The sequence below is a fragment of the Salmo salar genome, chromosome 17, assembly GCF_965601325.2.
Source record: "Salmo salar chromosome 17, fSalSal1, whole genome shotgun sequence".
In the NCBI taxonomy this organism is placed as follows: domain Eukaryota; kingdom Metazoa; phylum Chordata; class Actinopteri; order Salmoniformes; family Salmonidae; genus Salmo; species Salmo salar.
Window position 1 is genome coordinate 49083168 of NC_138307.1, and position 24095 is coordinate 49107262.

The 24095-nt window shown below is 42.9% G+C and overlaps 1 protein-coding gene and 1 long non-coding RNA gene across 5 annotated transcripts; one reads left to right on the forward strand and one right to left on the reverse strand.

The window, feature by feature from the left end:
* The first annotated feature begins 7623 nt into the window (after positions 1-7623).
* On the forward strand, positions 7624-20665 carry acot5 (Acyl-coenzyme A thioesterase 5). 4 transcript variants are annotated; one of them, XM_082963260.1, is made up of 10 exons: positions 7624-7769; positions 14641-14843; positions 16797-16896; positions 17010-17367; positions 17584-17703; positions 17859-17941; positions 18075-18168; positions 18236-18316; positions 18399-18540; positions 18647-20219. In XM_082963260.1, exons 2-10 carry the CDS (start codon positions 14654-14656, stop codon positions 18775-18777), a joined length of 1299 nt encoding a protein of 432 aa, XP_082819386.1. In that variant the 5' UTR covers positions 7624-7769; positions 14641-14653; the 3' UTR covers positions 18778-20219. The 4 variants fall into 4 exon arrangements, with proteins under 4 accessions (XP_082819386.1, XP_082819387.1, XP_045554414.1 ...); XM_082963261.1 differs by lacking the exon at positions 7624-7769 and adding an exon at positions 14340-14456; XM_045698458.2 differs by lacking the exon at positions 7624-7769 and adding an exon at positions 14396-14478.
* Positions 13232-14307, reverse strand: LOC145861390 (uncharacterized). The gene is made up of 2 exons (XR_014381162.1): positions 13953-14307; positions 13232-13746 (listed from the first exon to the last, which is right to left on the reverse strand). It is a non-coding gene; the product is annotated as an uncharacterized LOC145861390 (long non-coding RNA).
* Positions 20666-24095: the final 3430 nt, after the last annotated feature.

A 24095-nucleotide genomic window follows, 5' to 3' on the forward strand; every position in this document is an offset into this window, starting at 1 on the left:
AGTGAACAGGGAGTACATGAGGGGACTGGGCATGCACCCCTGAGGGGCCCCTATGTTGAGGATCAGTGTGGCAGATTTGTTGTTACCTACCCTTACCATCTGGGAATGGCCCGTCAGGAAGTCCAGGATCCAGTTGCAGAGGGAGGTGTTTAGTCCCAGGGTCCTTAGCTTAGTGATGAGCTTTGAGGGCACTATGGTTTTCAATGCTAAGCTGTAGTCAATGAATAGCATTCTCACATAGGTGTTCCTTTTGTCAAGGTGGGAAAGGGCAGTGTGGAGTGCAATAGAGATTGTATCATCTGTGGATCTGTTGGGGTGGTATGCAAATTGGAGTGGGTCTAGGGTTTCTGGGATAATGGTGTTGATGTGAGCTATGACCAGCCTTTCAAAGCACTTCATGGCTACAGATGTAGTCATTTAGGCAGGTTACCTTAGTGTTCTTGGGCACAGGGACTATGGTGGTCTGCTAGAAACATGTTGGTATTACAGATTCATTCAGGGACAGGTTGAAAATGTCAGTGAAGACAAAACAGTTCTGTAGCTAAGCATCTGCGTTGTCTGACCACTGCTTTATTGACTGAGCCACTGGTGCTTCCTGCTTTAGTTTTTGCTTGTGAGCAGGAATCAGGAGGATAGAATTATGGTCAGATTTGCCAAATGGAGGCTGCATTTCTGTGTGTGGAATAAAGATAGTCTAGAGTTTTTTTCCCTCTGGTTGCACATTTAACATGCTGGTAGAAATGAGACAAAACGGAATTAAGTTTCCCTGCATTAAAAGTCCCCGGCGACTAGGAGCACCGCCACTGGGTGAGCGTTTTCCTGTTTGCTTATGGCCGTATACAGCTCATTGAGTGCGGTCTTAGTGCCAGCATCGGTTTGTGGTGGTAAATAGACAGCTACCTACGAATAATATAGATGATAAACTCTCTTGGTAAATAGTGTGGTCTACAGCTTATCATGAGATGCTCTACCTCAGGCGAGCAAAACCTCGGGACTTCCTTACTATTAGATTTCGTGCACCAGCTGTTGTTAACAAATATACACAGACCGCCAACCCTTGTCTTACCAGAGGTTGCTGTTCTATGTTGCCGATGCAGCGTAAACCCCGTCAGCCGTATGCTATTCATGTCGTCGTTCAGCCACTACTCGGTGAAACATAAGATATTACAGTTTTTAATGTCCGGTTGTTAGGATATTCGTGATCGTAGTTAATCTATTTTGTTATCCTATGATTGTAAGTTGTCCACTATATCTCTGTCTCTTTCTCATGTGAATCACAGGGATTTGGGTTGACTTGTCAGAGAAAAAAATCTTTGTACAGTACCAAGTGAGTAATCTTTGTCCTGATATCTAGAAGCTCTTTTCAGTCATAAGAGACAGTGGCAGAAACATTATGTACAAAATAAGTTACAAATAACGCGAAAAAACACACAATAGCACAATTGGTTAGGAGACCATAAAAAGACAGCCATCTCCTCCGGCGCCATTATACATGCCATTATATTTGCCATCTCAATGTGACCTATTTCACCTGTACATATTATGTCTGAGATTGTAGGACATTATGCTGTAAAGATATGGAATATATAACGCGATCTGGCATGGGACTATATGTTTTCATATGTCACAAGAGCTCCACGCCTAAACCTAGGCTTATACCAGTTATTCTAAACATGTACATACAGAGAGTTTCCTTCAATAACGGATGTTTATATTAGACTTAGTTTACATATCAAGTACATATTCAACAGGGAGGGAGAGACAGAGAGAGATTGGGTGTATGCTTGTGACATTAAGAGCAGGTATAATCCATACACAGCCATGTTACAGTACCAGGCTGACTATGTATTGATATCACATTCAGTGGACTCTGCACCTTTATCTCTTAGATTTTATTCTCCCCTACCAACCCACACACTCACTCTGTCCATTACTATCCCCCGCTATCCTCAAACACGCAAGCTCTCCTGTCCATCAACTTGCCTTGTGCATCAGGAGCTGGATGTCTACTATATGGGAAGTTATGGCTGGGACACTGCTAATTATAACGTTATGGCTGGTAATGTTATCTACCAACAATTTTGCACCAAACCTAAATGTTTTAATGGTGTTTATTATGTTACTTCGTGCAATGCAATGTTTTTCACATTGTTTACCCTGAATGATGGTAAAACCGAATTCCCGATCAGTGATTGTGCTGTTACGCACCACAGATATGTTATACAGAAGTTGTAGTAGTTGGTACTGACTTGTTTGGCCTCCAGGACAGGATAGAGCTCCTGGTCAACTGGTAGGTCCTCAGGAGATTCCCCCTTTCAATGTACTACACTTGTCACGGATCCCTCTGGAAATTTCATTGCGCACCCCTGCCCCTATTCCCACTGATTGTATTTGTATATATGTGCCCTTTGGTCACCATAGTGCTGTCGATTATTGTTACAATGTCCGTCGGTGCGTGTCAGTACCTGTGCTGTGTGTTTTAGCTTTCGTGCCAAGATTGCCAGATGATTACTAGTCTCGTCCCGTGGGTTAATCATTGTGCGTGTGTGTCATTTATTTGAGGTACTCCTCGTTCTTTTGCTTGGGTTTCAACCCTGTGTTTTTTTTACGTGTTTGTTTGGTCTTCGTCCCTGTGCCCTTACATGGCGTGCCATAATTTGGGGTATGATTAACAAAAACGATTACGCATTCCGGTCTGTCTGAGTCTGTCTCCCGAATCATTGTTACCAATGTGACAACACTGAACAAAAATATTAACCTAACATGCAACAACTTCAAAGTTGAGAGAAGTCTGCTGCTCTGCAGGATGTTTCAAGGATGGGGTCTAACAACGCAGCAAGAGAGGCAATCAGTGTGCGGGAGATCTTCACCTCCTACTTATTTGAAGATGATGCTGTTCCCTGGCAACACCATAGACTACACTATGCACAACAAAGGCTCTTTTAACCTCTTTGGGCTAGGGGGCAGTATTTTGATGTCCGGATGAAAAGCATGCCCAGAGTAAACTGCCCGCTACTCCGGCCCAGAAGCTAAGATGTGCATAGTATTAGTATATTTGGATAGAAAACACTCTGAAGTTTCTAAAACTGTTTGAATTATGTCTGTGAGTATAACAGAACTCATATGGCAGGCGAAAACCTGAGCCAAATCCAACCAGGAAGTGGGAAATCTGAGGTTTGTAGTTTTTCAAGTGATTGCCTATCCAATATACAGTGTAAATGGGGTCATATTGCACTTCCTAAGGCTTCCACTAGATGTCAACAGTCTTTAGAACGTTGTATCTTGCTTCTACTGTGAATGGGAAGAGAATAAGAGCTATTGGAATCAGGTGTCTGGAAAATTTCCATGAGCTCAGTCATGCGCACGGCCGTGAGAGCGAGCTGAGTTCCTTTTCATTTCTTACGACATAGGAATTGTCCGGTTGGAATATTGAAGATTTATGATAAAAAACATCCTAAAGATTGGTTCTATAAATCGTTTGACATGTTTCTACGAACTGTAATTGAACTTTTTTTACTTTTGTCGCCACTCACTATCTGGAGCGAGCAGTCGCACCACGCTTCGCTCCACAGGTAATATTACACTTCACTACATTACAACGGCTTGATTTGTTTGATCTGAGCAATTCTTCTTAGCTAGCTACATAGCCGTCTTTGTATCAAAGATAATTGTGTAGTTTAGAGTAATTGAGTAATTATCGAGGCTAGCTATCTTCGTCCTCCTAACGTAGTCAACACTGCTAGCTGCTAGCTGCTAGCTAGCTAGCTAGTCATCACTGCTAGCTAGCCAACTTCTACCGACTAGCAGCACTGCAGAAACTATTACATTACAACGTAACGACTTGATTAGTGTGGTGTTAGTGTGTTAGTTAGCCAGCTACATAGTTGTCTTTGCTGTCTCTGTATCTAAGATAATTGTGTAGTTTGAGTAATTATCGAGGTGAGCTAGCCAGCCGCGACGCGGCGCCAGACTTAGTCAACACACCTAGTCATCATTAATCCACTGCCAGCTAGCCAACCGTTACCGACTAGCAGCGCTGTACTAATACTTTACAACGGAACGATTTGACTAGTGCAGTGTTACCTAGCTAGCTACTTAGTTGTCTTTGTCATAGCTTGATAATTGTTAGCTAGCCAGCCATCGAGGTTAGCTAGCCAGCTATTTCCGTCCCCCACGACGCCATTTTTCCTAACCCAGCCAACTATTACCGACGAGCAGCATTGTAGAAACTAAATACATTACAAGGAACGTCTTGATTAGTGTTATGTTAGCTAGCTAGCTACAAAGTTGCTTTGTATCATGACAAGGTGTAGTACTGAAACTATCGAGGTTACCTAGCCAGCTACACGTTCAAAGTCAACAACGCAGCCACTGCTAGCTAGCCTACTCCACCAGCCAGCAGTACTATCATTTTAGTCAATAAGATTTTTGCAACGTAAGCTTAACTTCCTGAACATTCGAGACGTGTAGTCCACTTGTCATTCCAATCTCCTATGCATTAGCGTAGCCTCTTCTGTAGCTTGTCTACTATGTGTCTGTCTATCCCTGTTCTCTCTCCTCTGCACAGGCCATACAAACGCTCCACACCGCGTGGCCGCTGCCACTTTAACCTGGTGGTCCCAGCGCGCACGACCCACGTGGAGTTCCAGGTCTCCGGCAGCCTCTGGAACTGCCAGTCTGTGGCCAACAAGGCTGAGTTCATCTCAGCCTATGCTACCCTCCAGTCCCTAGACTTCCTGGCGCTGACGGAAACATGGATTACCACAGATAACACTGCTACTCCTACTGCTCTCTCCTCGTCTGACTACGTGTTCTCGCATACCCCTAGAGCATCGAGCCAGCGGGGTGGTGGCACTGGAATCCTCATCTCTCCCAAGTGGACATTCTCTCTTTCTCCCCTGACCCATCTGTCTATCTCCTCATTTGAATTCCATGCTGTCACAGTTACCAGCCCTTTCAAGCTTAACATCCTTATCATTTATCGCCCTCCAGGTTGCCTTGGAGAGTTCATCAATGAGCTTGACGCCTTGATAAGTTCCTTTCCTGAGGATGGCTCACCTCTCACAGTTCTGGGTGACTTTAACCTCCCCACGTCTACCTTCGACTCATTCCTCTCTGCCTCCTTCTTTCCACTCCTCTCCTCTTTCGACCTCACCCTCTCACCTTCCCCCCCTACTCACAAGGCAGGCAATACGCTTGACCTCATCTTTACTAGATGCTGTTCTTCCACTAATCTCATTGCAACTCCCCTCCAAGTCTCCGACCACTACCTTGTATCCTTTTCCCTCTCGCTCTCATCCAACACTTCTCACTCTGCCCCTACTCGGATGGTATTGCGCCGTCCCAACCTTCGCTCTCTCTCTCCCGCTACTCTCTCCTCTTCCATCCTATCATCTCTTCCCTCTGCTCAAACCTTCTCCAACCTATCTCCTGATTCTGCCTCCTCAACCCTCCTCTCCTCCCTCTCTGCATCCTTTGATTTCCTCTGTCCCCTATCCTCCAGGCCGGCTCGGTCCTCCCCTCCTGCTCCGTGGCTCGACGACTCACTGCGAGCTCACAGAACAGGGCTCCGGGCAGCCGAGCGGAAATGGAGGAAAACTCGCCTCCCTGCGGACCTGGCATCCTTTCACTCCCTCCTCTCTACATTTTCCTCTTCTGTCTCTGCTGCTAAAGCCACTTTCTACCACTCTAAACTCCAAGCATCTGCCTCTAACCCTAGGAAGCTCTTTGCTACCTTCTCCTCCCTCCTGAATCCTCCCCCCCCCCCCTCCCTCTCTGCGGATGACTTCGTCAACCATTTTGAAAAGAAGGTTGACGACATCCGATCCTCGTTTGCTAAGTCAAACGACACTGCTGGTCCTGCTCACACTGCCCTACCCTGTGCTTTGACCTCTTTCTCCCCTCTCTCTCCAGATGAAATCTCGCGTCTTGTGACGGCAGGCCGCCCAACAACCTGCCCACTTGACCCTATCCCCTCCTCTCTTCTCCAGACCATTTCCGGAGACCTTCTCCCCTACCTCACCTCGCTCATCAACTCATCCTTGACCGCTGGCTACGTCCCTTCCGTCTTCAAGAGAGCGAGAGTTGCACCCCTTCTGAAAAAACCTACACTCGATCCCTCCGATGTCAACAACTACAGACCAGTATCCCTTCTTTCCTTTCTCTCCAAAACTCTTGAACGTGCCGTCCTTGGCCAGCTCTCTTGCTATCTCTCTCAGAATGACCTTCTTGATCCTAATCAGTCAGGTTTCAAGACTGGGCATTCAACTGAGACTGCTCTTCTCTGTGTCACGGAGGCTCTCCGCACTGCTAAAGCTAACTCTCTCTCCTCTGCTCTCATCCTTCTAGACCTATCTGCTGCCTTTGATACCGTGAACCATCAGATCCTCCTCTCCACCCTCTCCGAGCTGGGCATCTCCGGCGCGGCCCACGATTGGATTGCGTCCTACCTGACAGGTCGCTCCTACCAGGTGGCGTGGCGAGAATCTGTCTCCGCACCACGTGCTCTCACCACTGGTGTCCCCCAGGGCTCTGTTCTTGGCCCACTCCTATTCTCGCTATACACCAAGTCACTTGGCTCTGTCATATCCTCACATGGTCTCTCATATCATTGCTATGCAGATGACACACAATTAATCTTCTCCTTTCCCCCTTCTGACAACCAGGTGGCGAATCGCATCTCTGCATGTCTGGCAGACATATCAGTGTGGATGACGGATCACCACCTCAAGCTGAACCTCGGCAAGACGGAGCTGCTCTTCCTCCCGGGGAAGGACTGCCCGTTCCATTTTCTCGCCATCACGGTTGACAACTCCCTTGTGTCCTCCTCCCAGAGTGCTAAGAGCCTTGGCGTGACCCTGGACAACACCCTGTCGTTCTCCACCAACATCAAGGCGGTGACCCGATCCTGTAGGTTCATGCTCTACAACATTCGCAGAGTACGACCCTGCCTCACACAGGAAGCGGCGCAGGTCCTAATCCAGGCACTTGTCATCTCCCGTCTGGATTATTGCAACTCGCTGTTGGCTGGGCTCCCTGCCTGTGCCATTAAACCCCTACAACTCATCCAGAACGCCGCAGCCCGTCTGGTGTTCAACCTTCCCAAGTTCTCTCACGTCACCCCGCTCCTCCGCTCTCTCCACTGGCTTCCAGTCGAAGCTCGCATCCGCTACAAGACCATGGTGCTTGCCTACGGAGCTGTGAGGGGAACGGCACCTCCGTACCTTCAGGCTCTGATCAGGCCCTACACCCAAACAAGGGCACTCCGTTCATCCACCTCTGGCCTGCTCGCCTCCCTACCTCTGAGGAAGCACAGTTCCCGCTCAGCTCAGTCAAAACTGTTCACTGCTCTGGCACCCCAATGGTGGAACAAGCTCCCTCACGACGCCAGGACAGCGGAGTCAATCACCACCTTCCGGAGACACCTGAAACCCCACCTCTTTAAGGAATACCTGGGATAGGATAAAGTAATCCTTCCAACCCCCCCCCCCTTAAAAGATTTAGATGCACTATTGTAAAGTGGTTGTTCCACTGGATATTATAAGGTGAATGCACCAATTTGTAAGTCGCTCTGGATAAGAGCGTCTGCTAAATGACTTAAATGTAAATGTAATGTAAATGTCTGAACTTAGTGCTCGCGCATTTTGCATTTGGACTGAACGCGCGAACAAAAGGGAGGTATTTGGACATAAATATGAACTTTATCGAACAAAACAAACATTTATTGTGGAACTGGGATTCCTGGGAGTGCATTCCGATGAAGATCAAAGGTAAGTGAATATTTATAATACTATTTCTGACTTTTGTTGACTCCATAACGGGTATCTGTATGGCTTGTTTTGGTGCCTGAGCGCTGTACTCAGATTATTGCATGGTGTGCTTTTGCCGTAAAGCTTTTTTGAAATCTGACACAGTGGTTGCATGAAGGAGAAGTGTATCTTTAATTCTTTGTAAAACACCTATCTTGTATCAACTTTTAGGAGTATTTCTGTAAATTGATAAGGCTCTCTGCAAAATCAAAGGATTTTGGAGGCAAAACATTACTGAACATAACGCGCCAATGTAAACTGAGATTTTTGGATATTAATATGAACTTTATCGAACAAAACATACATGTATTAGTGATTAATTGAACATGTTTCATTATTTATTTGAGGCTAAATTGATTTTATTGGTGTATTATATTAAGTTAAAATAAGTGTTCATTCAGTATTGTTGTCATTGTCATTATTACAAATAAATATCGGCCGATTAATCGGTATTGGCTTTTTTTGGTCCTCCAATAATCGTTATCTGCTTTGAAAAATCATAATCGGTCGACCTCTACTAGAGACACTTATGTAATTGTATGAACTGAGAGAATTTATGGGTAACACTGATTCATTAGTCATATGCTGCCTTCCCTGCTCCTATGTTCTTACCTCTTTCCCTTTCTGTCTTTTACACCTCTCTCGCCACCTCCTCTTTCTTCCTCTGTTTTTATAATGCCCCCAAAAAATGTGTATTGAGGTACAGATTGAACTTCTATTTATAATATGTATAATGCATGTATTTATAACACTTGGATAATGAACTTCTTGCAATAAAGCGTTTCACATTCTCTACTGGTTGAAATTAAGTCTCTCATTTGATGAAATACTACACATATCCTGTGTTTATCAGATCAATGCGTTATAATGACATTATATAGACGTCGTTAATGACAACTTACATCAGCCTCGTAAACTGTGGAAAACTTTAAAGGACATTGGTTTGAAAACTCCCCATAAGGTAAAATCCTGTAGTATTGGCCTGGATATTGATGATGTTTTATGTTATGACAAGGCAAAGGTTGCAAATTATTTACCACTATAACCTCATCTCTAGTTAATAAGTTACCTAACTGCTCTGGACACTGGCTAGTCTTTCATTAACAACTTTTACCATAGCAAAGGTATCACAAATTATTTGTTTGAGCTGTGAATGGTAACAGAGGGCAACGTTACCAATCTACTTGTCACGGTTGTCGTATGAAAGAGACCAAGGTGCAGCGTGCGTATCGTTCCACATCTTTATTTATATGTGAAACTATGCAAGACAGACAATAAACTATAACCAAAAACAACAAACTGTGACGAAGAGGTGCTACATGCATAAACTCGAAATAATCTCCCACAAACACTAGTGGGAAAAACAACAACTTAAATATGATCCCCAATTAAAGACAACGATGACCAGCTGCCTCTAATTGGGAATCATACGAAAACCCCAACCTAGAAAAAAAGAACCTAGAACACAACATATAACATTTTAACTCGACAAAAACCCCAACATAGAAAAAAGAAATTAGAACCAAACAGAAATAAATAAACTAGACAACCCCCCCAGTCACACCCTGACCTACTCTACCATAGAAAAATACGAGCTCTCTATGGTCAGGACGTGACACTACTATGCTTAATGAGCACAAACAAAGCAACTGGGCTGGATAACCTTCCTGCGAGATTCATAAGGATAGTGCTTGCGTCACTGCTAAAATGATGAAACATATTGTAGACCTTTCTATTAGTAGTGGTACATTTCCCAAGGATCTCAAAACAGCCCAGGTGGTTCCACTCCACAAGAAGAGCATTAAAACAAATGTAGGAAGGTACGGGCCTGTGTCAATCCACAGCACCTTATCCACAGTTGTTGAGAGATTTGTTTTTAATCAACTTGAGGGATACATTACCTTCTTGAGCACAAACTTCTTTATGAACTACAATCTAGTTATAGAACAGCTCATTCCACTGTTACTTGCCTTATCCACCTTTTTGAACACATTAAGCAGGAAAGTGAGAAGGGGAACAATACAGGTATGGTCATATTGGACTTGCAGAAAGCTTTTGACACTGTAGACCACGATATTATCCTGATGAAACTGAAATGCATGGGTCTAAATTATGTAGCAGTGAATTGGTTTAGGTCTTGGAACAGAACATAGATTGCTTAGGGCTGACAAGATAACAGTAAACTGTGCAGGCAAGGAGATTGAATCTAAAACAAGTGTAACTTATCTTGGTGTGTCCCTAGATCAATCCCTTTCTGGAGACCTGATTGCTGCTAAAATTATTTTTAAAATGGCAAACAAATTGACATTTTTATATCGTTACACTAGATATTTTATCATTAAAGTTAATAAACGGCTTGTCTCAACCTTGATTCAGTGTCATTTTGATGATGCCTGCTCTGCTTAGTATAGTGGGCTATCAAAAAAGCTGAAAAAGAGAACGCAGGTCATGCAAAATAATGTTATCAGGTGTATGCTGAATGTCCCCCCTAGGACCCACATAGGAGTTCTGGGAGGTTTGCTTGTTACCTTTGGAGTCCAGAGTGGAGCAACTTAAACTTAATCATATGTTTGACATCTTAAATGACTGCGCCCCAGGTTACATGAAAAATCACATTGATATGGTCTTGTAACGCCCTGGCCATAGAGAGGGGTTTTTTGTTCTTTATTTTGGTTAGGCCAGGGTGTTACATTGGGTGGGCGTTCTATGTTCCTTTTTCTATGTTTTGGTATTTCTTTGTTTTGGGCCATGTGTGTGGCTCCCAATCAGGCACAGCTGAAGCTCGTTGCTGCTGATTGGGAGTCACACATAAGGAGCATGTTTTTCCTTTGGGTTTTGTGGGTAATTGTTTCTGTTTTGAGTATTTTCCTAACAGGACTGTTTGCTGTCGTTTTTGTTCATTTTGTAGTGTTCTCTTGTTTATTTGAATTAAAATTCTAATGATGAACACATCCTCTGCTGCACCTTGGTTCCCTCTTCCAGACAGCCGTTACAGGTCTATAACCAACACAGCACGTATTTCCTTGCCAGGCATTTTTCTGTGGAATAGCCTTCCCTTGGAGATCAAGCAAATAAAAAGTAAAAATAGCTTTAAAAAGCAGGCAAAGTTTTTCATTTGGCAAGGTTGTCTAAGTAAGGGAAACCACTCCATTGCCCCTTGTGCCCCTTCTGCCTGTCAGGTTTATTTATTTGAAGGATCGGTATGATGTACAATTAATAGATTGTTTAAATGTGAAATTAATATGGTTGATTTAAGGTTAGGGAGAAGTGCAGCGAATAGTGCCACTTTTTAGGATGTCAATATAAATTAATGAATTTATGGTTGTTTGTAATTTTGGCTTGTCTTTTAACCATGTGTTATTGTTTTTACCATCGAGGACCACTTTGGAAATAAGTGTTTTAATTCATACTTTCAAGTGATATCCTCTGGGTCCACATTGTGCATTTTGTTGTATATGTATGTTGCCCAAAATAAATTCAATTCAAGGACATTGGATATTGAGATGAACTGGTTTTAGAGTATTTACATGATGCATAGGAAGTGTAGAGTACTGTTTTTAAGTTCTTTTTCTCTAAAAATGAATTACAAACCAGCCTTTAACTAGTTAAATCCTGTTTCTAGTCTATTAGTTACAATGTGTAACCATTGATGTCCCAGGACCAAGCTTGGTGAACACTTTTAAAGTGTATAATTGTAACACATACAGTTGAAGTCGGAAGTTTACATACACCTTGGACAAAAACATTTAAACTCAGTTTTTCACAATTCCTGACATTTAATCCTAATACAAATTCCCTGTCTTAGGTCAGTTAGGATCACCATTTTATTTCAGAATGTGAAATGTCAGAATAATAGTAGAGAATTATTTCTTTCAGCTTTTATTTCTTTCATCACATTCCCAGTGGGTCAGAAGTTTACATTCACTCAATTAGTATTTGGTAGCATTGCTTTTAAATTGTGTAACTTGGGTCAAACGTTTCGGGTAGCCTTCCACAAGCTTCCCACAATAAGTTGGGTGAATTTTTGGCCCATTCCTCCTGACAGAGCAGGTGGTTTGTAGGTTTGTCAGGTTTGTAGGCCTCCTTGCTCGCACATGTTTTCTCAGTTCTGCCCTCAAATTTTCTATGGGATTGATGTCAGGGCTTTGTGATGGCCACTCCAATACCTTGACTTTGTTGTCCTTAAGCCATTTTGCCACAACTTTGGAAGTATGCTTGGGGTCATTGTCCATTTGGAAGACCCATTTGCGACCAAGCTTTAACTTCCTGACTGATGTCTTGAGATGTTGCTTCAATATATCCACATAATTTTCCATCCTCATGATGTCATCTAGTTTGTGAAGTGCACCAGTCCCTCCTGCAGAAAAGCACACCCACAACATGATGCTGCCAGCCCCGTGCTTCACGGTTGGGATGGGATTCTTCGGCTTGCAAGCCTCAACCTTTGTCCTCCAAACATAATGATGGTCAATATGGCCAAACAGTTCTATTTTTGGTTCATCACACCAGAGGACATTTCTCCAAAAAGTCCAATCTTTGTCCCCATGTGCAGTTGCAAACCGTAATCTGGCTTTTTTATGGCGGTTTTGGAGCAATGGCTTCTTTCTTGTTGAGCAGCCTTTCAGGTTATGTCGATATAGGACTTGTTTTACTGTGGATATAGATACGTTTGTACCCGTCTCCTCCAGCATCTTCACAAAGGTCCTTTGCTGTTGTTCTGGGATTAATTTGCACTTTTCGCAACAAAGTACGTTCTTATCTAGGAGACAGAAGGCATCTCCTTCCTGAGCAGAATGATGGCTGCGTGGTCCCATGGTGTTTATACTTGCGTACTATTTTTGTACAGATGAACGTGGTACCTTCAGGCGTTTGGAAATTGCTCCCAAGGATGAACCAGACTTGTGGAGGTCTACAATTATTTTTCTGAGGTCTTGGCTGATTTATTTTGATTTTCCCATGATGTCAAGCAAAGAGGCACTGAGTTTGAAGGTAGGCCTTGAAAAACATCCACAGGTACATCTCCAATTGACTTAAATGATGTCAATTAGCCTATCAGAAGCCTCTAAAGCCATGCCATCATTTTCTGGAATGTTCTAAGCTGTTTAAAGGGACAGTCAACTTAGTGTATGTAAACTTCTGACCCACTGGAATTGTGATACAGTGAATTATAAGTGAAATAATCTGTCTATAAACAATTATTGGAAAAATTACTTGTGTCATGCACAAAGTAGATGTCCTAACCGACTTGACAAAACTATAGTTGGTTAACAAGAAATTTGTGGAGTGGTTGAAAAACAAGTTTTAATGACTCCAACCGAAGTCTTCCGACTTCAATTGTACATGCAGACACAGCATCATTCAAAGACTGGAATTTGATACTCCTGGTATTGGATTTGACTGAAAAATCATCTCAAAGACATTCATACCTAAACTGCACCTTTATTTGCCAAGGTAGAGTACATGATCAGTGAATATATTAAATGTACAGGCTACAATGTGGGGATCTCATGCATGGTAATAACTACATGTACATACAACTTGCATCCTTGACACAAAGTTATATTATATTCTACTCAATCCATAGCCTTCATTAATGTAATTCAGACTGTTTTCAAGTTGATACAACTGGCTATGATAGCTGAGGTTCATAGCTAGGTTCTGAACTAATATGTATACCACGTTTGGGTCTATACACAGATCGGCTAGATAGCTAGCTACACATCCATAGGCATACAGGTATTTTTATCCTCCACTGTACAATAAGCAAGAACATAGCTAGCAACATTATTTCATCTATCTGCATTGCATGGCAAATATCAGCAAGGCAAGCCTACAAAAAAGTACATTCAATTTGCAGTAAATGCTTTAGCTAGCTAGATTCTTTACATCCACTGTTTCACAAGACGATAGCCTGGTTTGCTGGTTGTTTCAGGAGTCCCTAAAACATGAAACAACCAGAATTACAATTTCATACTCATGTCACAACACCCATAAAGCTAGTCAGCTAGCTTGCTAAATAGCGTTTTTTGTAAATTAACTTTATAATAAAAAAATATGTATAATCGTTTGTCGCTACATTAACTAACATATTTATGTCAACTGTAAAAGTTTTGCATGATTCGTTATGACGTTATAATCACTTACATTTGCTTCGATCCTAGGGTGACAAAAATACTATCTTTGCTGAGGAAAGTCTCCAGCCCTGGGTTGCATAGCATCAAATTCATAATGGGAACCACTCGATATGACTTTTATATTACGTGAGGTACTGTTATTTTGAAAATGTCCGAAATTCAGAGACCTGGACGTACGCTGATTAAGCAGATCCTCTTAACAAACAGTACATAAGCCCCTTCATTGTGTGGATTTCATCAACGTAGCCTACGGTCTATGTTGACATTATTAACCGGTGAAGTAAGTAATTGTCCTTTGAGAAAAATGTTGCGGTCTTTATGAAGGTGAATCCTGCAAAGGCCTACAGTTCACCGCTATGGGTTTCTAGTTGCTGTAACTTTGTGGGCAGTGCAGCACGGACTTTGTACTTTCATGCACGAGTAAACTTGTCTAATCGCACCTAGCTATATAAAGCGGTTGCCTATGTCAGCATGCCTCTGACTGTTGTCATTATCAAACATTATCAAACTCAGTGTAAGTCATTATCAAACTCAGTGTAAGTAAATGTGGACACGAAGTTTGAAGCGAATGTGACTCGTAGCCAATTTTGTTCTGTCGCCAACCAGTTTTCACAGGTTATTAAAGCCAGGACAAATGGGATGTCAATCCCACCATCTTTACCAGTGTTCGGTTGTTTCTGTCTTGTCTTTTTCTACAGGTGTTTGTCCACCATGGTTGGGACTTTCCCGCTTCTGTCAGTGCAGCCAACACGGGGGCTCGTGGATGAGAAGATCCAGGTAGTTGTGAGGAATTTACCTCCAGCGCTCTCAGTGACGCTACATTCCCTTCATCGCTCTGAGGATAAGGACCTTTGGGAGGCGTTCGGCCATTACACCAGCGACGGCCAAGGCACGGTGACGGGTAAGGTTTGTGACCGCCGACCGGGCTTACAGACCGTGTTCTTGGATGTAGCCTTGGCCTAACTTCTGTATGAAATCCCATATATACTCTTGTTTAATTCAATTACACGTTGTCCCGGTGGTCGCCAATAAGATCAGCATGCGCTGAACCATGAGATGCTGGCGGCTGGCCAATGTTTTTGCCTGCTAGTTTGCCCTCTATTGCTATCAAGTTAGTATAATATCACTGTACAACACAGCAAACCTTGAGTAAAGGATAGCAAATGAGATGTTATTAAAACCAATATGGCTGTTGTAAAGGTCATTGTAACTCCCTCCATAACCACGAGCACGACAGTGCCTTGATTTTAACTGGTGGTTTTATTCTGTAGTTTGTCATAATTATCACCTTCCGTGAGAACTATAAAGTAAATGAATATACAGTTAAGCACACTCTTACAACCCTCTTGTCTTACGAGTGACTTATTAGCTTGATACAACTCTGAAGTGCTTACATACATAAAAACAGTTTAGCCAGAGATAACAGTATCAGATTAAACACATAAACAAAGGAAAAATACCTCGTTGGCTGCTTATTATAGAAGGGAGGAAATCCCAAACTTCACAATTCTTATTCCTGGCATGAATTCAAGCTTCATTCTTAATTATTATAACGTTACCATCCTAACATACACGCTTCAACCGTTACGAACTACCCCCGAACACAGTGTGGGATTGCCTCACCCCAAAAATGTCGGTTGCTAAGATAATACTCCCGTTAGAACAGTTCTTAGCCACGTAGTTCCGCATGGTTTACAATTTCCCCCGCATAGCGAACACGTAAACAATTCAAACAAAAAACAACGACATAGACTGACAGGTTAATTGTCAGTTACAGTCATGCTGTGGTCGCAAGTAGTATAATTGTTCAAATGCAACACACTTTGAAAGGCGTGACCAAAGTTGATCAACATCTTGACAAAAGTGTTCAACTGGAACACGCTCAAGCAAATGAATACCAAGTTAAAAACACCTGGGAACTTTGATTTTGGAAATATTCGATTTCAGCGTGTTCAAGGCAAGTGGGATGAGCTCCGACTAGGACAAACCGTTTTAAACTGTCAATCAACTTGGAATTCCAAGTTAGGAACTCGGCCTCTTTCTAAAGCTCTGACTTTCATACCTAACAACTACCTCATAACAACTACCTCTTCCCCTACTGTATTTATTTATTTTATTTACTTTCGATCCTTTGCACCCCATTATTTATTTCTACTTTGCACTTTCTTCTACTACAAATCTACCATTCCAGTGTTTTAATTGCTATATTGTATTTACTTTGCCACCATGGCCTTTTTTGCCTTTACCTCTCTTATCTCACCTCATTTGCTCACATTGTATATAGACTTATTTTGTTTTTACTCCATGTGTAACTCTGTTGTTGTATGTTGTCGAACTGCTTTGCTTTATCTTGGCCAGGTCGCAATTGTAAATGAGAACTTGTTCTCAACTTGCCTACCTGGTGAAATAAAAAATAAATAAAAAAATACCTGAAGTTCACTAACATCATTAATTGATTAATTAATTTTTTTTCAGAGTTCCCAGTTGTTTTGAAAGCACCATTCAGTGTGTTTTAGAATTTAAAAAAAATATATATATATTCTTTGTTCTTTACTGACTTGCCTAGTTAAATAAGTTCTTGTTTACAATGACGGCCTACACCGACAAAACCCTGACGGCACTGGGCCAATTGTGCACTGCCCTATGGGATTCCAATCACAGCTGGTTGTGATGTAGCCTGGAATTGAACCAGAGTGTCTGTAGTGATGCCTCTAGCACTGAGATGCAGTGCCTTAGACTGCTGCTCCACTGGGGAGCCCCAGTCAACAGACAACTGACAACTCTGAAAAAACAAGCTCTGATTACAATAAATACAGAAACCCAAGCCTCTTTCTCTTTTTTGTTGTTGATGTAGTTGCTAAGGATGCCAGTCTTGGAGGAACATATGAAGGAGCAGAGCCCATGGGTCTCCTGTGGAGTATGCAGCCTGTTCCAGGCAGTCGGACAGGCCTCAGGTAACACACCAATGCAATTCAATATTTGGGTTCAATTCTACATAGGATAACCAGATAATTTAGGGTGACCAGGCCCGGCTGGACAAGTCAAATAAACTCTCTCTGTCTCTCAGGTTGAGAAAGATGGATGTCCTCACTCCTATGGTGGTACACATCTCTGTGTACAGTGGGCACATGACTGAGGGCTTCAGCAAGCAGTCTCCCCTAGCGACCGTTTTCACAGAACGATGGTACATGGCACCGGGTGTGTGCAGAATTGACATCAGGGAACATGGAGTCCGAGGGACCCTCTTTTTACCCCCAGGTCCTGGACCCTTCCCTGGGGTGTTGGATATGTGGGGAGGGGGTGGGGGGCTGGTGGAGTACCGCTCCTGCCTCCTGGCGTCACAGGGTTTTGTTTCCATGGCGCTAGAGTACCTTTCCCATGACAAGAACAGAACCTCAGACATCGACTTTAAAACCTACTTTGAGGTGATTCTCATACTGTGTGTGTGCCTACAAGGTTGTGCATGTCTTAATGTTCAGAAATGGCCCTGAGAGGGCATAGTCCTGCTGTGACCATTTACCCAGACTCACTGTTATATTACATCACTTCACATTATATTACATCACATTGCATCTGCTACATTGGATCCTACATTGTATCCTTATCACTTGAACTTGAGTTCTATCTCTCTTGTTATGTAGAAAGCGTTCAGGATTGTGCAGGAGCACCCCCTGGTGATGAAGGACAGAGTTGCTCTGTTTGGGCTCTCCTTTGGGGTGTCAGTCGCCCTCACCTTGGTAGCCTACTCCAAAGTCATCAGCGTGAGTCTCGCTCCCACTCTCCTCTTTTTCCTCCAGTTTGGAGCTTTGTATTTATAGAGTGAATTCAGATTCAGAAAGCTATTGTCCCAACACTGACCATGTGTATAAGCTTATGAGTTTGTTCAGTGTGTAACAATAAATCCTGTTTATTCCAGCCCAGATGCTGTGTGTGTATCAGTGGGAGTCACGTCAACCCGGTCAACAAGGCTATCGGTGAAGTGTTTAGAAAGATGAAGGAGTGAGTGGGATGTGGCTGAAAAATAAACCCAAATCTCTTCAAAGTGAAGGTGTAAGGTACCGTGATTATGAAGCTTGTGACATACAGTTCGAATAAAGAAATATAGACTAAAAACATAATTATTTATTGCCAGGGATGGGTATAAGACCCAATTTGATGAAGAGGGCCGTGTGGTCTGGAGAGACATCATTCTGCCCATCCCAACCGACCTTGGAGAGAAAGTGGATGTAAGTCAACACACACACAAACACACACACAGTGGGTTTGTTTACTCATTGCCCTGTCTTCTGACAGATGGGGAGGATAAAGTGTCCATTGATGTTGGTCGTCGGGGAGGATGATCAGAACTGGGCCACAGTGGAGTCTGCCAAGGACGTGAGTACACACAAACATGATTACAACCTTCCTATGAAATCAATAATTGAGATTGACGCTGAATGTGACCTCTGACCTGCAGATGACCCAGATGATGCGTGCAGCGGGTAACGAGCACCTACTGACCATTCTACAATACCCTGATGCTGGACACCTCATTGAGCCGCCCTACACACCCCACTTCAGAGCCAGCAACTTCATAGTGCCTCAAACACAACAGAAAGGTTCTGTACACACACAAAGCTCACACCTATAGTATACACACCTGAACTAAGATATATGTATAACCAATTCTTTACTCCCAATGTAACTAATGATTGTGTGTTGTAGTGATCATGTTGTGGGGAGGGTACCCCAAGCCGCATGCCGATGCTCAGGAAGACTGTTGGGAAAAGAGCCTTAGCTTCCTACGGCAACACCTGTACCCCAGCCCTGACTCTGTCCCTAAGGCCAAGCTGTGATGTCACACCCGAGGAGCATCAAGGACCTAGTATGATTCACTAAGCTATAACTGTTAAAATACATTAACACTTAAAATATGATCAAGTCTAAGTCTTTGGGGGGGGGATGGGAGGGTTCTACTAAGCTAACATGGAATTGTTTTGGTCATACCATAGATAATTTAACTATTTGATTTAGAATTGTACGACTCCTTTAAGCCAGGTGTATGTTACACGATTTTGGCCCCGATTTAGCTGTCCCAGACAAGTTTTTGAAATTGTCGTTGCCTACTCGAGGCGTTTGGCCGTCACAACGCTCATTTAATGTGAGCAGGTCAGATACGCAATCTGAGGGCAATCAATGTTTGATTTTATCGGCACAATCTGCAGTGCCAGTGAGATGATGATATTTCTCATAACCCAGAATGTGAGCTACTACTACTACTACTACTACTACAACAACTACTCCTAGTATGAGTTTTTACTTGCCTTTAACCAAAGTGTCAAATCGGTGCAACTCTGAAGTTCACAAGCAATGTTATTCAATTCAAAATGTTTGCTAGATATTTCGAGTCAGTATGGCAAGCGTGAGTGTCTGACTGAAAACGTTTGAGGCTGCTTTGAGCCACAGCTCGTTGTAGCTATGTTAACAATCTAATCACATAATTATTTTCGCGAGACAGCGTGGTATTGAGAATCCTAACGACCAAGTGAAGAATCTTGTAGTGAGTGACCCCTGTCTTTGCCATGTCGTTTAGTGTGCGCACCACTACATTGTCAAGACAAAAAAACGTCAGGAAAGATGGTTGTTTAATGTGAGAGGCTCAGCGATGTTAGGATTTGGAAAGTTGTGTAGTGTACATCTGGTTTTAGGTATTATTTAAAAAATGTATTACTTAAAATATTGAGTTTGGCCTTTACTACTATAACCCATAGAAACGCATTGAATAACACATTCATAAATGGCAAAAAAGACAGTCCAAAAATGTATCATAAGGAATACGATTTTTTTGTGAGAAGACCAATTTTCGAGATGTCTCGGCCTGACAAACGCCTCAGATGTGGAATGTCTGTCACGTCCTGACCAGTAGAGGGAGTATTTGTTATTGTAGTTTGGTCAGGACGTGGCAGAGGGTATTTGTTTTATGTGGTCCGGGGGTTGTGTGTATTGTAGAGGGGTGTTTTATTTATGTGTTCCAGGGTTTTGGGTGTATGTTCTAGTTATTGGTATTCTACGGTTTTCTGGTTTGTGTATTTCTTTGTTGTCTGTGTGGCTCTCGATCAGGAACAGCTGTACTTCGTTGTTCCTGATTGAGAGTCATATATAAGGAGCTTGTTTTCACCTGGGGTTTTGTGGGTAGTTGTATTTCGCACTGCTGTGAGTATTAGCCTGTGAAACTGTCGGTCTGTCTTGTTCTTCGGTGTTCACATTTAGTTAATAAAATATAATGATTCACATGCAACCCACTGTGCCTTGGTCCTCTCTACCCAACGACACCCGTGACAATGTCGACATAGGCGGGTGCGGTGGATTGAGACACAGCCTATGAAAAAAAAAAATAACATATTTAATCTTAAACTGACAGGATTTTGGTGGAGATTATTATTATGTTACTTAGATTGACGCACGGGTGCATCAATATACTCTTAAGGATTAATATGTGTGAAAAGACAGTCATCAGACCAGTGGACACAGCTGTACAACATAAATTGAGGGCTGATGAGTGTCCACAGTAATGGGTCGGAGTCTCTCATTCACTGAACTGCATGAGTTTCAACCTGCCAATAGTGTTAACACCTGTGCCTGAAACCTAACTGCCATAGTACACAGATGATTGATTCTATTTTTTGATTCATTAGGAAATGTGTTGTCTATGATGTTTATAATAAATCAGAAGAAGAATATGAACAATATCTGTTATTGAGCGCATGAGAGAGCTATTTGGTCATTCTTTTGCAGTTCTTCAATATATCACACGAGGATGATGAATGCACATAGCACGTGTAGTGGTGGGCAACGGATGAGTCCTGGGCCTGTATTCCAACATCTGAGTAGGACTGTTGATCTTGGACAAGGATGTCCCTGTCCATGTTATCTTATTCATTATGATCAGAAAGCCAGAACTGATTCCTTTTTGCAATATGGAAGGAGAGAGAGGGATAGTGTGGAGGGATGGAAGGAGAGAGTGTGGAGGGATGGAAGGAGAGAGTGTGGAGTGAGAAGGAGGGATGGAAGGAGAGAGGGATAGTGTGGAGGGATGGAAGGAGAGAGGGATAGTGTGGAGGGATGGAAGGAGAGAGTGTGGAGGGATGGAAGGAGAGAGTGTGGAGGGAGAAGGAGGGATGGAAGGAGAGAGGGATTGTGTGGAGGGTCTGTTTGTCATCTGGATTGTTTTGCTCTTTACCGCTCAACCCTTTGACCCTTCCATTTCTACCTCTGATTCAGGTTCAAAGGGGAATAGGAAATAGGGAAGTTCAATGCTGACATAAGACCAGTGTATTGCCTATATTCCCTTCACTGTACATCAATTGAAAATTGTTATCTGACCAATTGTGGTACTGTTACAGAGGGTTACTATAGTGTGTGGTTATGGTATGTGTGTAGGCCGAAGGCCAGGCCATATAGAGGATTTGGCTTTGACAGAGAGCAGGGCCGATCTGTTTGCACAGATTTAGTGCTTAACAGCTCACCTGACTAACAGCTACCAGCTCCTCCATGAGCTAATACAGTCTCGCTCTAAATTCAAAAGTCACTAAAAAGCCATGCAATAAAACAAACACGAGAGCGCGGGTGCACACACACAAACACACACACACAGACATTGTTCCAGAGTGATGATAAACTTAATTGGGGCCATACTTGCGAACATTAAACAGTTTAAATTGAAAGTTTCTCCGTCTCAAAATGCACATTAGCCTATTTAAGTATTTGATTAACTTGCACGTGATAGAACGCTACATTGTAGCTGGTCCCATCAGATAACCTGGCACACGTTAGCCCTATGCTAACCTCCACCAGATGAGTGATTATTTCCTGTAACAATGTTCCCATCAGGCTGTCAAAGATCTTAGACTTCATATCCACCGACCAATGGCATTTCTTAAAATAAGTCAACCATGGTCACTAGTGGGATATTTTTAAAAGGTCCAATGAAGCTGTTTATATCGCTATCAAAAAATGTCTGCTGAATAATTTAGTACCTTACTGTGATTGTTTTCAATTAAAATCAGTGTTGTGGATTTATGGACGCCAAGGGAAGCTAGTCTTCCCCAAATATTTGACTTATACATTTTTTTTAAATATCTTTCGTCTCTGTATTTTCATAGTTTTTCGTCAATTCATAAGTGGCTGAATCACACTGGAGAAATCATCAGAGCGAGGGAAACCGCGCCCCTCTGTCTTAGTATGTGTAGCCCATGTATCTGCTGCTATCTGGACCAAAAGCCACTGTCTGTTCACCCCGCTACCATCCAGAAGGCAAGCTCAGTATAGGTGCACCAAAGCTGGGACCGAGAGACTGAAAACAGCTTTTATCTCAAGGGCATCAGACTGTTAAACAACCATCATTAGCACAGAGGCTGCTGCCTGCATACAGACTTGAAATCATTGGCCACTTTAATAAATGGATCACTAGTCACTTTAATAATGCCACTTTAATAACGTTTACATATCTTGCATTACTCATCTCATATGTTTATACTGTATTTTATACCATCTATTGCATCTTGCCTATGCCGCTCGGTCATCGCTCAACCATATTTTTATATGTATATATTCTTATTCCATCCCTTTACTTAGATTTGAGTGTATTAGGTAGTTGTTGTGGAATTGTTAGATTACTTGTTAGATATTACTGCACTGTCAGAACTGGAAGCACAAGTATTTCGCAACACTCGCAATAACAACTGCTAACCATGTGTATGTGACCAATACAATTGAATTTGATTTTACTCCCCAGCAGAACATCTCAAAGAACAACCTGTTCTCTCTACAGACCACTGGGCAATGTTGAGGCAACATGGAGACTCTTCTCTCTCATTGTTCTCACAAAAACACATGAATTAAAATATTTTTAAAAATATATGTTTTTACTTCCTTCCCGGAACAGTGGTTCAAACATAGTTACTTCTGGGTTTGTTTTCAGTTCAGACTCAGGAGCTCTATTGTATAGAACCCACAAAACGTTTTTTTGTGGATAAGTGGAATGCAGTATTCATCTTCCTGAGCTTTTAGGGTTTTTAATGATTGTTTTGGTTGAATAGGCTTGTATATCAGCTCTCTATGTAGCTAACCTATTCCTTCCCCCCAGACAATCTCACTCCGCTATTGTTCAGTGGATTCTGAGCCAAACAACAACACTCACTATAGCTTCATATTGCTTTGGTCTGACAGACCCAGACCTCTCTGCTAAACACACGCACACACAACCCCATACACACACACACCCCCTGTAGCCTGTATATATTTATCTGGCCCTGCTCGATTCAACAGTCTTCCACAGGGCTGTCCTCACTCACACAAAGGCCGGTAATTTTCTTGACACTGGTGGCCACTTAGAGATAAATATGTTGAGGCAGAGACCATACCAAACAATGTGTGTCATATGTCGCCAACCCATATCAAACACATATCATGAGCCAAATTACACCAAACACGCCTCCAACACAATCATCAAGTTTGCAGATGACACAACAGGGGTAGGCCTGATTACCAAAATCGACGAGACAGCCTACATGGAGGAGGTGAGGGCCCCGGCAGAGTGGTGCCAGGAAAATAACCTCTCCCTCAATGTCAACAAAACGAAGGAAATGATCATGGATTTCAGGAGACAGCAGAGGGAGCACACCCGTATCCACATCAACCGGGCCGCAGTGGAGAAGGTGAAAATCTTTAAGTTCCTCTGTGTACACATCACTGACAATCTGAAATGGTCCACCCACACAGACAATGTAGTGAAGAAAGCGCAACAGCCCCTCATCAACCTCAGGAGGCTGAAGAAATTCGACTTGGCCCCTAAGACCCTCACAAACTTTTACAGATGCACCTATGAGAGCATCCTGTTGGGCTGTATCACCGCCTGGTACGGCAACTGCATCATCCGCATCGATCCGCATCGATCCGCACCGATCAACTGCATCATCCACAACCACAGGGCTCTCCAGAGGGTTCTTCACTACATTGTCTGTGTGGGTGGACCATTTCAGATTGTCAGTGATGTGTTGTGCGGTCTGCCCATATTATCACCGGGGGCACACTTCCTGCCCTCCAGGACATCTACAGCACCCGTGACACAGGAAGGCCAAGAAGATCATGAAGGACCTCAGCCACCCAAGGTCAG

Excerpts from the sequence above, each read along its gene's own strand:
- acot5 (XM_045698458.2), top strand. The coding sequence starts at position 14,414 with ATGCCTCTGACTGTTGTCATTATCAAACATTATCAAACTCAGTGTAAG. Across the intron at positions 14,479-14,640 it reads AAGTCATTATCAAACTCAGT|GTGTTTGTCCACCATGGTTG; the intron begins GTAAGTAAATGT and ends CTTTTTCTACAG. Across the intron at positions 16,897-17,009 it reads GGCAGTCGGACAGGCCTCAG|GTTGAGAAAGATGGATGTCC; the intron begins GTAACACACCAA and ends TCTGTCTCTCAG.